This window comes from Rhea americana, unplaced genomic scaffold (assembly GCF_003343005.1).
Source record: "Rhea americana isolate MKP2758 unplaced genomic scaffold, rheAme1 scaffold_35, whole genome shotgun sequence".
NCBI classification, from domain to species: domain Eukaryota; kingdom Metazoa; phylum Chordata; class Aves; order Rheiformes; family Rheidae; genus Rhea; species Rhea americana.
The window spans coordinates 2909759-2926539 of NW_028186479.1; the positions used below are offsets into that span (position 1 = coordinate 2909759).

A 16781-nucleotide genomic window follows, 5' to 3' on the forward strand; every position below is an offset into this window, starting at 1 on the left:
GCTTCAAAAACTATGGTACGTCTGGTTTGGGCTTGCAAAAGTACAACTTGCACAAAAGCAAATGTTGGACATAAATTTACAATCCTAAATTTAAACATAATGAAGAGCTAATACCTAGCTGAGGATTCACTATCTAGGCTCTTTAAATAAATCAAGATCAGACTTGAAATGCACAGTATTAAAACGGGGTCAAGACTAAATGACTAACTAATACATTGTATTCTGTTTTTCTTTTTAGACCTCCAAAAGGAAGCGTGGCTACATTAAGAATAAACTAATTTTAAAGAAAGGCAAGAGACCGAACAGGAAGACAGTTTAAATACACTGTTCTGATTGCTAATACGAAGCAGTTGTCCTTGAGATAACCAGTCTTTGCCTTTAGCTCAAGTCATGTTTCACAGCAACATGAGGGTACAGAACCATCATTGGTCCAGATTATTGTACAAAACTTTCAGGCAATGTCTGATTTAAAAATATTGGCTTATTGAGAACAGCTGTTTTAGATTTGTAATGTGAAGCAAGACAGAGCTGCTGTCCAAGTCTAGCAGCTTTTTTTTTTTTTTTTTTTTTTTTTTATTGGTACATATTATCCTTCAAATCTGTTGAGAATTTGGACTGACTGCACCAAAGAACCCTGTAATTTGGTCCTTGGCACATGCATACTTGTCAATCTTTTTTTTGGAAGATACTGTTTAGCTGAATAGCAATATGTAAACTGGAATGGTGACACTTAATGACTTGTTTTCAACAATTAAAAGGAAATAGAGATTTCTGAAATTAAACTTTTAAAATAAGTAATTTGCTCCCATGATTGTTTTTTAATGGTTTCTTTAAACATACTTTTGCTGTAGGTTGGTTTTGATTTGGAGTGTAAAGAAGCAAAGCTGCAGTTTCACAAGAGATGACGAGACAGATTACGTTAACTATTCACCAGTTAAAAGTTGGATGAGCTGCTTTTGTTTAAAATGTGATTGCAGTATTGCTGCCTTACACTATCATTTTATAAGGTAGACAAGGCAAATCTTGCACATCGTAGATACAAGGGCTAAATTTGTATCCTCCTGAAAATCTGAAATGACAGTAATGAATGCTATCATAACGTACAACTGAGCACCAGAGAGTGGCTGGTGCCTCAGAATAGAAATTGAACTGTCTTAAGTAAATGTTTACATTGGTAAAACAAGTACAGCCTGTATTTTTTTTTTAAGACAGAAAAGGGTTTAAGGTTTGTGGTTTTTTTGACACCTGTCAACTATCAGAGGCAGAAGGTTTCCAAYATAACCTCTTCCCCCTACCTTCTCCTGTGAGGGTAAAAGTTTTCCTGGAAATCTGTTTCTCAGCATTTTTATTTAGAGTGCTTAAATCAATTGAAGAAATTTCTGCCATAGTGCTATTTGCTTTGTCTGTCTTATTATAATGCTTTTTTTTGTTTGTTTTTTTTATGGTGAAAACTGTCAGATTAAATGCACTAAAATATAAATGGAAACTGAACATGTTCACTTTTCAGCTATAGGAAAACTTTATACAGACTTAAAATCATCTTTTATTAAGACAAAAGAAAGGGTTTTGCATTTTTTTCCTGCCACAGGATGTAACTTTTTTTATAGAAATAATAAAACTTGCATCAGTAATTTGATGTGAAATGCAGAATAGTATGTACCGTTCATGAAGAAAATGTAAATTTACAGTGTTCTGTGAGAATGTTACTGCTGATGACTTTCCCAAGATGTATTTTTTTTTTGATTTATGAACTCATTTTTGACTCAAATGGTTTATGAAGACCAATACTACAGCTGCAACATTTTCACAAAGGTAACTTAATCTGGATTTCTGGCCCCTTGTCATCTGGAGATTTCTTTTTACTTTGTTGCGYTAAAGCTCAATGCAGACCAGTTGTTGACTGTAGGGGAAAATAAAGTTAATTCAAGTTTTGTGTTAAGGGTGTCATGTTGCTTCTGTTGTGATTAGCTTGAAAACGTGTTCCTCATAGTCTTACTATTTAACCTCTGTAATCTCATAGGAAATTGCTGCAACAAAGCCTCAGCAGCTCCTTAATGTCCTTCTAGTTTAACTTAGAAGTAGGATTTCTGCTGTGATGAGTATCCGAGGTGGCTGTAGTATCCTCACAGAGCAGCAGGCTTCCTTCCCAACAAACGCATGCAGCAGTGTTTTCTGCTGACAGCTGGAGAAGCTCAAACTGTTGTATTGCTTACATGCAAGAAAGGGTGAGTGTGTGATGCATAACCTGTAATATCTTGCATCTACAGCCTGCCCCGATGCCAGTAAGAAATAACAAACTTACTTTTTTTAAAAAAAAAATCTCCTTAAGCATCTTTACAATTCTGTCAAAAGTTGTTTTAACTCTTGTCACCTAAGATTCACTTATTTTGGCTTTGTTTATCTGACAGCATTAGCAAATTGCTTTAAAATGCTGAGAAGAAGCCTTTTAAGTCAGCCTGGATTCAAAGTTGCCTTCTACTTGCTTGAACCTACTATAGTCTGCTATAGAAACGGAACCTTGCACATGTTGCATATTTAAGGGAAAGGAGAAGTTGCTTTGAAGTCATTAAGGTGGCCACTTACTTAAAAAAAAAAANAAAAGAAAAGAAAAAAAAAGAAAATTTTTGCTCCTGAGCAAAGATGACTGCATCTAAATAACCTGGTTCTTCAGCCGCATCTGAGAATTATTCAGCTAAAGAAATGTTTAGCTCGCCTCTCTAGGAAAAGACAACCACACATGTACCAGCAAAAGAAAACACTTGCATGTTACTTTGTTATCAAACCTACCTTACACACTAGTTTGTTTATTTCCTCAGTTAGGGGCCATTTTTCAGTTGTTCTGCTAGGCCAAGGAAAATTTTTAAGCCAGGCTAGGGCCTGCAATTGCTAAGAAAATAGAAAAGCAAATGTCTAGAAGCCAGTATTGCTAACTTTTGTATCAGTCATCACTGTTGAAAGCGAAGAAGACAGACAGTAGTGTTGGTTATCCTAGGAGAAATTATTTGATTTGTGGCAGTAACTCCATAATGGAGGAAAGAAAATTTAGTTGAACATCTTGATATATTTACTCTTGAAAAAAGTTAACTGCTTTGTGACTCAGCCCTCTCTACATATCAGTCGTTATCAATAAAAACTGAAACCATACTCTGCTGTGACTAGAACTGTCAATGATTTACATAGGCCAAATGTGCAACTGTGTTGTTTGATATAATGTATTCAAAGCTCCCAGTTTGCAAGAGCTAGCACCCTCTTCCCTTCCCCCCCCCCCTCGTTTATGTGGAAGTGGCTCTGGTAAACAGACCAGCTTGTGGTAGTCTGAGGAACTAGATGTGACCCGCAGAGTGTTCAAAACATGGGACATCATTTAAAAACACCACCTTTGTGCAAGAAAACTGAGAGGCTATTGCTAGCAAATTGATTTTAATGACTAGTTTCCTCTAAGGTTAAGACATAAAGCTATTTTTTGATGCTTCAGAATGCACRTTTTAAGCTTGTGGTGGCTAGACAGCCAGAAGATCCCGGGTTTCGGGTGGGGTGGCTCAAGTCCTCCTGTCTTACAGGAAGTAACGTGCCTCTTTCTTACCGTAGCTGTGCTGTTCACTGAGAAAAGTTACGCTGACGGAAGTCAGAGCAGCCCATCCTGGCTTTTACCTGACAACTAAAGATCTCTCTCTCGCTTAGTCCGATGACTGACTGACTTACTTATTTGCCCATTAAATTGCAGAGACCCTTGCGTGACCATGGGAGATACCGGTGTTAATTCCAGCAGCTGACATCCATCAGCAACGTCGATGCCCAACGTCGCGCAGTGCTCGGCCTAAGCTCTGGTCTGAACCGCAGGGGCAAAAGCTCCAAGGCAACTCTCTACTAGACCCAAATTTAAATTCYGCCAAGCCCTAGCCTTGAAACAATGCAGCGAAAGGAAAGGAACATGACTGACTAGCATTTCCTGACCTATTTACAGCCAATGTTGTTTTCTGCATTTTGCATAACAACAAAATGTTATGGCATAACAAGTTTCAAACAGTGTGGACAAATATTTGGAAAAAAACAGAACTGCATTCACTAAAACTTGGAAAATGCAGATCAGGATCACTGAAGTCTCTCATATGCRTATTCTTCCCATTCAACAGTGTTCAATGCTGCAATACTTCAGAGTTGTATTTTTAAGATGCATCTAATCAAGAATCTGTAATTACAAACTTTAAATGAAATACTATTTTCAGCAACAAGGGAATACCGTAACCTAGTTTCCTTTATGTTTATTAAAAATAAAGGATGTGTTCCCTCGCTCTTGCTGAAGCTATTATGCTGCTTAGCCCTATTTGCCCGGTGTTGTGCTGTCCAAATTAAACAAAAACTTATCTATGAGGTATGTGGCAATAACAACAACATGGGGCGGGGGGGAGAGGGAAAAAAAAAGATTCAACTGACAAGTCACTTATATCAGAACCATGAAAACAGATTACATGTACCATCAAAGTTGTATACCACTTCTGGACATCTGAGTAAATAATACCAATTAACAAACACTTCAACGGAAAGAGAAAGGGCATCCCACTGCTAAATGAAACAAATTTTTTATTCATGAGCATTGTCATTTTAAATTCACAGATTATGAAAGGAAGGCAAATCAGAAGAGACTGCCAGAGCATCTTTTAAATGATAAAGGTGTAAATCTGCGTTCTGACCATTTCTACTTTAAGGAAGAAAAGAAATAGAAAAAAAAAAGTTGCATAGGCTTTCTACAGGTGTACACACAAAAAAAAAGACCTTAAGTACATGTAGATTTTTACATTACAATACACTGGCTACTTGAAAAGGAAAMCATTCATATTTGCAAGCCCAAGACAGCTATTGGAACAACTTACAGAGTGAAGCTCATGAATACTTCAGTCTTTTAAAATATACTGAATACATAACCATCAGAAAAATAAAACGACGCTTCCTGTGAATCTTGTTCTGGAATCTCTTGTTGATAAGATCTTTTCCAAAAGGATTATTTTTATGCCTGCCTTTCCCAAGCTACTTTGGAAAAGAAACAGTGGTGGYGGCATCAGGGGATTCTTCAGAGCATCAAAACAAAGCATTTCTCAGAGCACAAGTGGAATGTTCTCAGCATGCAGAAACAACCAACCATGCACACAAAAATCTTCAATAAGTTACAAGCATAAAATTACTCAGATTTCTCCTGAAAAGAGGAGCTACAGCATCTTTGTAGCTTTGACAGTCGCACCATCAAAGCTGTAAGAGGTCTACTCTTTCAGGAGTGTAGGTCCGCGTGCCTGACAAAAGAGGTTTTCAATGGCTATTTTCAGTGAATATGTGGCTAGTTCTTTGGTGTATGAAAGTCAAAGTTCTGGGAGGACACACTCCATCTGTTTAAATCTGCATTTTTGATTGTTCTTTGTGGTGATATAATCGGTATTTATACTTCTACTTACTTACCAGACTAACCTCTAAAACAAGAATGGATCCATTATAAATTAATTCTTGCAGCTGATAAAGTATGAGATTTCCTGATGATACTTGGTAAATAGTTCAGTGCTTACTGCAAGAGCATCGTTTTTATGTTGTTACAGAAAAACATTAACTATACCTAAAAATAATTTTTTCTTAAAAAAAAAGTCAGTTACAAAACCAAGCTCATACAGTCTGCGGTTTTTTTTTAAAAAATAGGATTTAAGTCATTAATCACACTAATCTTTCTAATGTGCAAGAAAAAGTATATACAAGCAGACAAAATAGCATTTAGGAGGAAAAGGAGATTACAGCTCATTTAATAAGGATCTGAAATTCAAAATTTAAAGATCTATTAAATGTCATGTCCAAATGAACAACTAATGGGATGTTTCCTTATGTAACACCTCTATTTAGCCTTTTCAGTTGCCCAAGGGTTTTAATATCTACCAAAAAATAAAGTATTAGAAAATGCAAGACACCAGAACAGATATAAGCAGTACTTCGACTTAAATATATCTGAGTAATAGCTACAAAGCATAAGCTGTTGTATTAAGAAAGCAGACAAAAGGCACAAAATTAATGAGTACTACAGAAAGGTAGGCATCCATGCTACTGTATACTAGAAATATAGTGGTTGTTTTTTGTTTTTTTCTTTTAAAGGGGCACTGTAAAAAGAAGCACTGAGCAGAAGTCAGCACGTTTTACATTTGTCTCTTTTTATCACTTTTTTCAAAAACATCTTTTAACAAATACTAATTTAAAATGCAACTAAGCTTTAACACTTCAAATTTTTAGAATTCACTTTCATAGTGTCACAGTGGTCACCTTATGAAGCAAGATCAAACTACAGGATTGTTTGCTTACTTTAGAAAACAAATTATGTCCTGTTTCATTTGTTTCATTAATAATGCTCTTATTTCAGTGTAGTAATTTATAAATAGTGACTCTTACATCAGAAAAATCATTCATCTGGGAACACTGGTTATATTATTTCTCCTCATGAGAAAGCAATCAACTGGGCCAAAAGCAAAAGAAATCAAGACAGGTCTGCTTGGAGCTTTGATACGGGATCCAGGGCTGTGACCATTTAAGCTCTTGCCAGCCTCACAGCAGCAGCGTAAGAAATCTGCGTCTCCACCGGCGGGGAAGGCTCGCGCCCATCGCAGCAGCRCTCAGGCTGCAAACTGGGGTGGCTCGGACACGGGCTACCGTCATGCTACGCTGCCTTTTCTCCAAGAGTGGAAAGCTGAGGCGAGGACAAGGCTGAATACCACAGCTCCATCCACCAGAAGTGATTTAAGAGACCAGATAAGACAGGATAACCCAACAGCACTGGCATGACAATAGCCAAGGAGGTTGGACCCAGCTAGACCCAAACTATCAGAGCAGGTGGCTCACAAGTGACCAGAGAGCTACTGAACATCTCGAAGTATGACCAAACCAAGGAGCGAGGAYACAACGGGTTAGTGTGAACAAAGATCTCAAGAAGGTATTGCTACTTCTTATAAGATGGCAGAAAATTCACATTTATAGTGACAGGAAACATGCTGTTAAGTCAACATCCCAAAGAGAGTGTAGTCAGTGTATCATTCTTATGTCAAAGTGAGTTACTCAATGACTGTTTAGACTGAAAGGCTGCCATTAAGTGACACATCACATTTCAAGTGCAAAACATTTTTGGCAAAAGTGAAAAATAGAAAACCTTAACCAGTACTAATAAAAAAGTATTTTTAAATACTAACATAGGGCCTGATCCTGCAAGCACACAACTCAGGGAACCCGATTTGATTCCAGTGAGAGTTTTATGCCCTAACACTTACTTAGAGGATGAGGTCTTTAAATCACTGTTAGTGTTTATACTTTGTTTACATGTAGTGTGAATAATACACACACAAACACATACATACACACAGTGTGTACATATGTGTGTGTATATATAAGTGTGCATGTGTTTGTCTTTATACATACACACAAAATGGCTCCTGAATAAACTTGAGCTTGTGGTTATTTTGAGACGCATCATTCACAGTATATAGCTTCTCATTTGTATCTTCTGGTAACAGGAACTATTCAATGACATCTTGAAGTTATATACTGTATCATTTTAATTCCTTTAAGGTAAATTTTGTGAGACAACAGCTCTATCTTGTCAATGGGTCTTCCAGAGAGGATTCAAGTACAGCCAGCCGTCACCCTGGAAGAAAATTAGGGAGAGTTTACAAACAAGATTTATACGTATTGAATCTGTGTACATACACATTAAAAACTAAAATAGTACCAATCAACACAAGAAACCCTAACTGTCATCTGAAAATTCTGTGCTTAATGCATTTACAAATAATTGGGGCAGGAGGAAGGAAATCAGAAGGGGGAGAGAATCAAGTCTGAGAACTGTTTTAAATAGCTGTATGTACTAGATAACTTAACAACATGGTCACACACAGTAATTTCCTAATTAAGTCTTATTTCCCCTTCCCCTTTCCTCTTTGGAAGAGCAAAGCTTAACTTAGTGAAATCTATTTCATTTAAAGTAGATGAAATCCAAGACTCTTTTCAGCATCTCCACACTTACACTAGATAAATATTCCAAGATTATGTTCTCATTAGTATGTCGAGATCAAGATTAGCAGGAGATAATAGCACAGAATGTTTGCAAATCAAGGTATGCATTTCAAGATAAAAAGCACCGCTTTAAGGTGCCTAACATTAGGTTACATCATTAAAAATTCAGGTTAAAATAACTGTAACTAACAGAAGGTGTAAAGGTCTGCAAAAATGCACAAGAGCCCACTGCTCTTCTCTGAGAGCCAAATTCTGGCAACACAAAACAAAGAAAACACCCAGTGATCTACAGTAACAGCAGCCCATTGGAAAAAGCACAAGCTGATTCATTTGTAGCAGCATCCCCATGTGCACAAAGATGCTATTGGGTCTCAAAAGATAATGAAAGTACCTCTTTGGCAAAATATTTTGGTTTCCATGGTGTTGTAAGAGCCATACGTTGCCTCTCCTCTGCTCGCTGTCTCTCTTCAAGACGGTGCTTGTGTTCCGTTGCTGCATCAATATTACCTTCTTTCAGAGAATTGGTGACGTGTTGCCAAAGGTGCCTGAGTGAAGCACAAGCAAGAGAGTAAGAATTCTTCTGCCACAGCCGAGTGCCCAGCTGAAAGAAAAGCACGGCAAGGGGCAGGCTCCTGGCATGGTCTCCCTGCCATTTTTGCAAGTCACATAGCTTGTGAACCATCACTTTTTTTTAGGATGGTCATTGCATTTGTAGACCAGGTTTTCAGGCTTGCTCAGCTCCCAGTATTTCACCATGCAAATTAACATTCTCAGTATCTTTTGCTGATGTTCCTGACTCTTGACAACCTGACTTGTTCTCTCTAAACAGAGGATTTTTGTTTTTAAACACTTCCTGTTCACATTTTCATTACTGCTGCTCCATCTCTAAATGAAAAGCATTTATTCTGCATTTATGTGCAGATAATTTTCAAATTAAAAGAGAATGTCAGACAAAAGCCAGGAGTACACTAAATCTGGACACCGATTGTTCCCACCAGGTTTCTAGCAAGGGAGGTGATGAACTGATCTGAAGCAGCCCTTATAGATCTGTGCTGTATGTTCCCACTTAATTATTACCAGTTTATAACAAAATTTTCTTTTTCTACAAGACTGAGAATACTCAGATGCAATGCTTTTTCACACAGTATTAGCCTAGTAACAACTTTGCCCAGAAAAATCCTGATGAGAAACTGAACACAGCCTTCACTTATTTCCAGGGCTAGTTAAATGAGTTTCTGTTTATAACCTGACAAACTGCATATCCTGCAGAAACACTGGATATTTATAATTTGCTTAATAGCATGAAAACAGGGGGAAAATGAGTTTGTGATAAATATAGAAAACAGAAGTAGAAAGTACATAAATAAGTAAAAATAAGTAATAAGTAGAAAATTTAAGTAGAAAATGACATCTGACCCTGCACAATGACTCAAGACACACATTTTTACARGAAAAAATACATTTTTACAGATTATAAGAATGAAGCTCAGCTGACTTATGCTTTTAATTTGTTTGATTGAGAGAGATGGACCCACTTCACTAAATGGGGCACACGTTTCTTTGCCAACAGGCTGGCCAACCTGTTAAGAAGGGCTTTAAACTAGGAAATATATGGGAAGGGGGGAGTTAGAGAGACCATGCAGTTAGCAAAACAGGGCTCAAATGGGGATACCTCCAGCAATTGCACACAGCTAAGGAAGTACCTACAAGACAAGACTAGGGGGAAACCTCTTGGATTTCTCTCCTGGGAAATCAACATGCTCGAATACCTCTCTGAAGAGCGCAAAGTGCCTGTACACAAATGCACGCAGCATGGAGAATAAACAGGAGGAGTCAGAGAACTGCGTGCAGTTGCAGGGTTGTGATCTCACTGCGATTACAGACACGGCGGGATAGCTCGCATGACTGAAATGCTGCTACGGATGTCCTTTAGGAAGGACAGGCCAGGAAGGTGAGGTGGGGGGGAGTCACCCTTCACAGGAGAGAGCAACTGGAACRTAYGGAGCTCTGCCAAGGGGTGGACAATGAGCTGGCTTAGAGCTTTTGGATAAGGAAGGGCAGACTAACACAGGTGACGCTGTTGTGAGTGTTTGTTGCAGGCCACTTGATCAGGAAGAGGAAGTCAATGAAGCATTCTACAGACAGCTGGAAGTAGCTTCACAATCACAGGTCCTGGTTCTCRTGGGGGACTTCAACCGCTCTGGTATCTGCTAGAGGAACAACACAGCAAGGCACAAGCAATCTAGGAGGTTCCTGCAGAGCACTGATAAATTTCTGATACAGATGATGGAGAAGCCATGAAGGAAAGGTGTGCTGCTGGACCTACCAACAAAGAGAGAAGGACTGGTTGGAGATGTGAAGGCTTGGGGGGGAAGGCTTGGCTGCAGTGACCATGAGATGGTGGAGTTCAGGATCCTGCAAAGAAGGAGGGCAAAAAGTAGGATTGCAACCCTGGACTTCAGGACAGCAAACTTTGGCCTCTTCAGGGACCTACTTGGAGGAATCTCATGGGATAGAGCCCTAGAAGGAAGTGAAGGGGTCTAAGAGAGCTGGCTAATACCTGATGATCCTTAAGGCTTACGAATGGTACATCTCAATGAGCAAGAAGTTGAGAAAAGAGGGCAGGAAACCTGCATAGATGAACAAGGAGCCCCTAGTAAAACTCCAAAAGAAGGAAGTATACAGAAGGTGGAAGCAGGCCACTTAGGAGGAATACAGGAATGCTGTCAGAGTATGCAGGGATGGGACTAGGAAGCCAAGACCCATTTGAAGTTGAATCTGGCAAGGAATGTCAAAGACAACAAGAAGGGCTTCTTCAAATGCATCAGGAACAAAATGAAGACTAGGGAGARTGTGGTCCAGCTGCTGAATAGGGCAGGGCCCTGGTGATGAAGGATACAGAGAAGGAAGAGTTACTAAATGCCTTCTTTGCTTTGTTCTTTACTGCTAAGACCAGCCCTTAGGAAAACCCACACCCTGGAGACCAGGGAAAAGGTCCGGAGAAAGGAAGACTTTCAAGGTCTTTGTTTTGTCCTCACCTTGATTCCAGCGGGTCTTGTTTTGCTATTGGCAACAAGAGATTGTTTAGGCAAACGTGACATWCACAAGCCCATGGGCCCCGATGGGATGCATCCACAAGTGCTGAGGAAGCTGGCAGATGTCATTGATAGGCCACTCTCCATCATCTTTGAAAGGCCATGGAGAACAGGAGAGCAATGYGTGAAGACTGGAAGAAAGCCAGTGGCACTCCAGTCTTAAAAAATAGCAAGGAGGAGGACCCAGGGAGCCACAGGACAGTCAGCCTCACCTCCATCTCTGGAAAGGGGATGGAACAGCTCATCCTGGATGTCATCTCCAAGCAGGTGGAGGATAAGAAGATGATCAGCAGTAGGCAACATGGATTCACCAAAGGGTAATCATGCTTAACCAACCTGATAGCCTTCCATGATGGAATGACTGCCTGGGTGGATGAGGGAAGAGCAGTGGATGTTGTGTACCTTGACTTCAGCAAGGCTTTTGACACTATCTCCCATGACATCCTCAAAGGCAAACTCAGGAAGTGTAGGCTAGATGAGTGGACAGTGAAACAGATTGGGAACTGGCTGAAAGGCAGAGCTCATACGGTTTTGATCAGCAGTGCAGTCTAGTTGGAGGCCTGTAGCTAACAGCTAACAGTCCTCTAGGGGGGCAGTACTGGGTCCAATMGTACTCAACTTACTCATCAGTGACTTGAAAGAAGGGACAGAGTGCCTCCTCAGCGAGTTAGCTGAGGATGCCAAACTGACACACCAGAGCGCTGTGCTGCCATTCAGAGAGACCTCAACAAGCTGGAGAGTTGGGTGGAGAGGAACCTCATGAAGTTCAACAAAGGCAAGTGCAAGTCCTGCACCTAGGGAGGAATAAATCAATGTGCCAATACAGGCTGGGATCTGACCTGCTGGAAAGCAGCTCTGCRGAGAAGGACCTCAGAGTTCTGGTGGACAACAAGTTGACCCTGACCCAGCAGTGTGCCCTTGTGGCCAGGAAGGCCAATGGTAACCTGGGGTGCATGAGGAAGAGCATTGCCAGCAGGTCGAGGGAGGTGATCCTCCCCCTCTACCCAGCCCTGAAGAGGCCACATCTAGAGTACCATGTCCAGTTCTTGGCTTCCCAGTACAGGAGAGACATGGAGCTACTGGATAGAGTCCAATGAAAGACTAAGATGATCAGGGGGCTGGAGCATCTGCCCTATGAGGAACGGCTGTGAGAGCTGGACCTGTTCAGCCTGGAGAAGAGGTTGAGGGGGGGATCTTATCAATGTGTGTAAGTATCCGAAGRGAGGGTGTCAAAAGCACAGGAAGTTCTATTTGAACATAAGGAAAAACTTCTTTACTGTGAGAGTGACAGAGCCCTGGAACAGGTTGCCTAGAGAGGTTGCGGAGTCTCCTTCTCTGGAGATATGCAAAAGGCATTTGGGCATGATCCTGTGCAATGTTCTCTAAGTGAYTCTGCTCAAGTAGGGGGGTTGGACTGGATGATCTACAGAGGTCCTTTCCAACCTCAACCATTCTGTACATCCTTCAATAAAGCGTTCCTAAATTCAATGACAACATTGATTTTTTTGAAGATAAGTGCAAACAGATAATGACAAGGAATATCAGGACAAGTCTCTTCTGATGCACTGTGTCAGGCATATGATGTAAGTGCTGAATGCCTTAAAAACACATGCATATTGCATGAAATTCCAGTGTGAACATGCAAAATTACCTACAACAAACTGAGTAATGGGACTACCATGTTACAACCACTAAAAAGAATAGGTAGAACACTGCATTATCTTGTTCAAATGCTTATTAAAATGAATACAAGCATTTTCTTCTATAAAATTAAAATATACATCATTATAATGTAATTTATGTACTGAAGAACCAACACATACAGCTTCAGCTACTTGTGCCTAGATCAACATGCTATATGAAGAAAGGCCTTTCTGAACTACACCATTTCTAACTGTAGTTTGCTTTGCTATTCCATTCTCACCTGAACTTCATAAGTAGAACACTATAATGCCTCTGTCCTCACCTTGATTCCAGTGGACCTTGTTTTGCTATTGGTCTAATCTTTTTCCTGATAACAGGTAGTTTGGTAGTGTCAATCACTTTGGTTTCTCCATTGCTGTAAGTAAATTCCAGTGTACCATTCCATTCTCCCTGTGCCTTGCACACAATGGTGTTAGTGGGATTATGCTTCACTTCTGCTGTAACCCTAAGAGAAGAGGGAAAAAAAACCCACAAAAATAACTGGTACCATCTATTATCAGCATCTGGAAAGGCTATCACAACTAAGCCTACAAGTAGCTTTCTACATCTACAAAACAACATCTCAAGCAAAGCAGTGACTTCCCCTAAAAACGTTTCACAGCGATAGCACAGCAGTAACCAACTTAAAATGTTAACGCTCAGCTTTAACCCAGAACTTCTTACCTCACTGGCCTGAAAAACAATCCCTGAAATTGGTCTGAAATTTTCAGTACAAGATTTTAAAGTTCATGTTTCACACCTGAACCTTAATGCTGTTAGATACTTAGATCYGAGAAAATTACCTCAGATCTGCAAGTTTACTTTTCGGCTTCTGAGAGGCAGCAGTTAAAATCCCYTCTGTGCCATGGTTTGAGAGCAAGCAGAATAAGGAAGCAGGATGGGAAAAACAGAATACAGAGGGGAACGSTGTGTAGGCACAGGTCTGTGCGCAAACATGCATGTATGCATGTGCTTTTAAAAATACATGACAAATAATTTATAAACTTAAATTAGATTTAAAATTATTAAAGTAATAAGCATGACCTCCACAAATTTGCACTCTCTTTGATGAGTGCCAACTACTGATCCGTCTTTTAGTAAAATCCTTGTCAAAATAGCTCATGTYGATATTTTTGCCTGAACATAAGAACCATTAAAATGGTCTACTTGCATACAGAATAATAATTAGATCAACTGCAGTAGAACAAGATATAACCATACAACAACACACTATCCCAAGTGGTTAACAGAACCTTGTCATAGGAACTGCTRTAATCCACAGCAGAACAAGAAAAGGGTCTGTGTATGCTTGTGATGGGGATAAGTCAGCAATCTGAGCATGAAACAAGCCAGGAAACTGTCTTACACTGCTCCTCCTCACACTATTGTAAAGAGGAACCAAAGATAGGTAAACAATATTTTCATCTGGAATTTCAATGCAGAAGGAGGAGTGTCCAGCAGGGAGCTACCACTATGAAGAGCGGCAGTTGTGCTTCTCTGCTCCTTATGGGCACAAAAGTCACCTCCATCTAACACACAAGTTCATCTGCAAGGCTCCCGTAGAAGCAGCAGCTGGTGTAGCTGGGGTATCACCCTTTCTACATACACTTCTCTGATCCTGCACTGTACACAAGCCATAATATAGGGCAAGTCAATTAAATACTTCACAGTAATTTTTGTAAGTGAAAACGCCTGCAAGAATACATTCAGTCTAGCCCAATAAGAAAAATACATCTCGTTAAGTTAAATAATAACTGCAATAAATTGTGTTCCAAAGCTGCAAGTCACTTCAGATGGTAGCAGGAAATGAAATCCAGATTTCTGTCAATAGAACAGTTGAATAGAAGAATTAAGTAGGTGTCCAGGTAAGTCTTTTTATCGAAATCCAGCTGGAGGTCAGTAGGAATCACACAATATTCCCATACCTGTGGACTTTTCCTCCATAGAACGGCTTGGTGTGGAACGTGACCGTAGCAGAATAGCCAGTCCTGGCACAGTTGATGCTGACTTTACCTCCGAGCTCCACCCAGGGGATGGTGAGTATYGAGCGAGCATAGGCACTAGGCAGTGTGAAAACATACTCTTCGTCATGCTCCATCAAGTGAAGAACACCTAGGTAGGAAGAAGGTTGGAAGTTAAATAATAAAACTTCACTTGTAAGACCTGGCAGCCACTGAGCAATTACTGCCATCCAGAGATACGCCTACTGAGAAAAAAATACCTGCCCCCTGAAAGAAAGCTCTTGAGGCAAACCTGTTCAAAAACAAACAGTTCGGATGGCTACTTTGTGGTCCTTCGTGGCATCAAATGGTTTACCAGAAAAACTGGCTGGACTACTTATTTTGTGTTAATGATAAGCAATAAATGGTTAAAACCAGAAATGGGCCAATGCTCAACCACTGAGACCAATCTCTTCATCACACAAATTAAATTACTGGCAATTTTGTTTCAAACTGTAAAGGTTCCTCCATCCTCAGCATTATGGGGCTAGAACTAAAAACAAGCAAACAAATGCCAAAAAAAACAGCAGAAGAAGTTTTCAAGATTATCTGGATCTACAAAGAAAGTTCCATCCCTAGCCAGAAGATCTTAGCTCCCCTTTCCAGGTTAATGATACAGCTCCCCACCATAGCCGTAGTTTGGTTTTCAGAATGACAAAGAACAGTACATAAGATCAAGTAAAGAGCACCTGCAAACTCTGCACACACAATTACAAAATGCCAACTATCTGCATATTAGATATGCATATTAGATGCTTACGCTCTTTTGTGTCCAATTTAAAAACTGCCTAAGGACAAAAGTTATAGCTTTGAAAAGAATTTTTCACAACAGGGACTGAAAATAACCCATCATGGGAAGTACTGAGACCCCAGAGATCCTTCAAAAATCAAGAAAACAATCTTGACATATAAACGGTAATAGTAACTGTTTAGCTACAAGATGAGCTTGAGCCAATTTACTCTCATCCCCAGGCAGATAGGGGAAGAACTGAAATACATTATTAGCAGTATTTATTAGTTTGTCTCTCTGTTTAAGGGAGTAACACCACCAATCTTGCAAAATGATACAAAATATAATGATGAAAAAGCAGTAAGTAGGAACAAGGCACTACTACTGCCAGCATAAAAATATGCCCTTAACGCTGTATGAAAACACAAACCTAAATAACATTCAGAATTTAAAAGCACAGAGCTCTGGTAGCACCATCATTTTAAAAACTGCTTCCTAATTAGCAGAATTGAACACAGRCAAAGGAAGCTCCTAAACTCATCTCTTCTGAACTAACTGAACCTCTCCCACAAGAAACTGCCTTCAGCCAAGCGYAGCGCCGCTTGCAGCTACTCTCACTCAGGACTTCTGCGATCCCAGCCTGCCAACAAGGAAACAGCAGCGTCTCTACACTGCCAGCTTTGATGCAGATGACCTGAAGAGCGCAAAAAAGAAAAACACAGAAAAGCAATGTTGCAAAAGGACCTTTAGTCATTTTGCCCGGGGTTATCAGAAGTCGCTTGTGTAGCACGCTGAACCCTCGATAAGCGGATAGTCAAGCAACGGCAAGAACAAACACACGTTCTGCCTTCAGCTTCCTCAGCCCCACACACCTGGGCAAACCCAAGCTCGAGACACCGCAGGAAGGCTGAACTATGCCCCCTGCCAAGGCAACTCCAAAGGAAGCCTCTGCTTACCACAGCAGTCATTAAAATGATGCTGTTACAATACAACATTAACAAAAAAAACTTTTTAATTAGATTGTGAAATTAAAAAAGAAACAAAACAAGCTAATGTGTGCTGATGCAACACGTAGGAAGGAAAGCTGATGATGTGCCCTGGCCTGTCTCCACGTGGAGGACCACCACAGGTTTTGSACTCAACTGTCACGTGGAGCAGGGAGGCTGAAGCTGAGGCTCCGCAGCTCCCAGAAACGGGGACCGCGGTCGCACGTGCAGACACCGAGGCCACGCGGCTGTCCAGGCGCAG

The 16781-nt window shown here is 40.3% G+C and overlaps 2 protein-coding genes across 2 annotated transcripts in view; one reads left to right on the forward strand and one right to left on the reverse strand.

Moving 5' to 3' along the window:
* Positions 1-1939, forward strand: part of STT3B (STT3 oligosaccharyltransferase complex catalytic subunit B) — a 31278-nt gene extending 29339 nt beyond the window's left edge. Inside the window, exon 16 of the mRNA XM_085311741.1 lies at positions 239-1939. Within this exon, the coding sequence (XP_085167867.1) occupies positions 239-319 (81 nt within the window). The 3' untranslated portion in view covers positions 320-1939. The remainder of the gene's footprint in view (positions 1-238) is intronic.
* A 2625-nt stretch (positions 1940-4564) lies between these two features.
* OSBPL10 (oxysterol binding protein like 10) overlaps positions 4565-16781 on the reverse strand; it is a 146108-nt gene continuing 133891 nt past the window's right edge. The window contains exons 10-13 of the mRNA XM_085311800.1: positions 14729-14915; positions 13087-13269; positions 8417-8570; positions 4565-7657 (exon numbers count right to left, since the gene is read on the reverse strand). Of these exons, the coding sequence (XP_085167926.1) occupies positions 7613-7657; positions 8417-8570; positions 13087-13269; positions 14729-14915 (569 nt within the window). The 3' untranslated portion in view covers positions 4565-7612. The remainder of the gene's footprint in view (positions 7658-8416; positions 8571-13086; positions 13270-14728; positions 14916-16781) is intronic.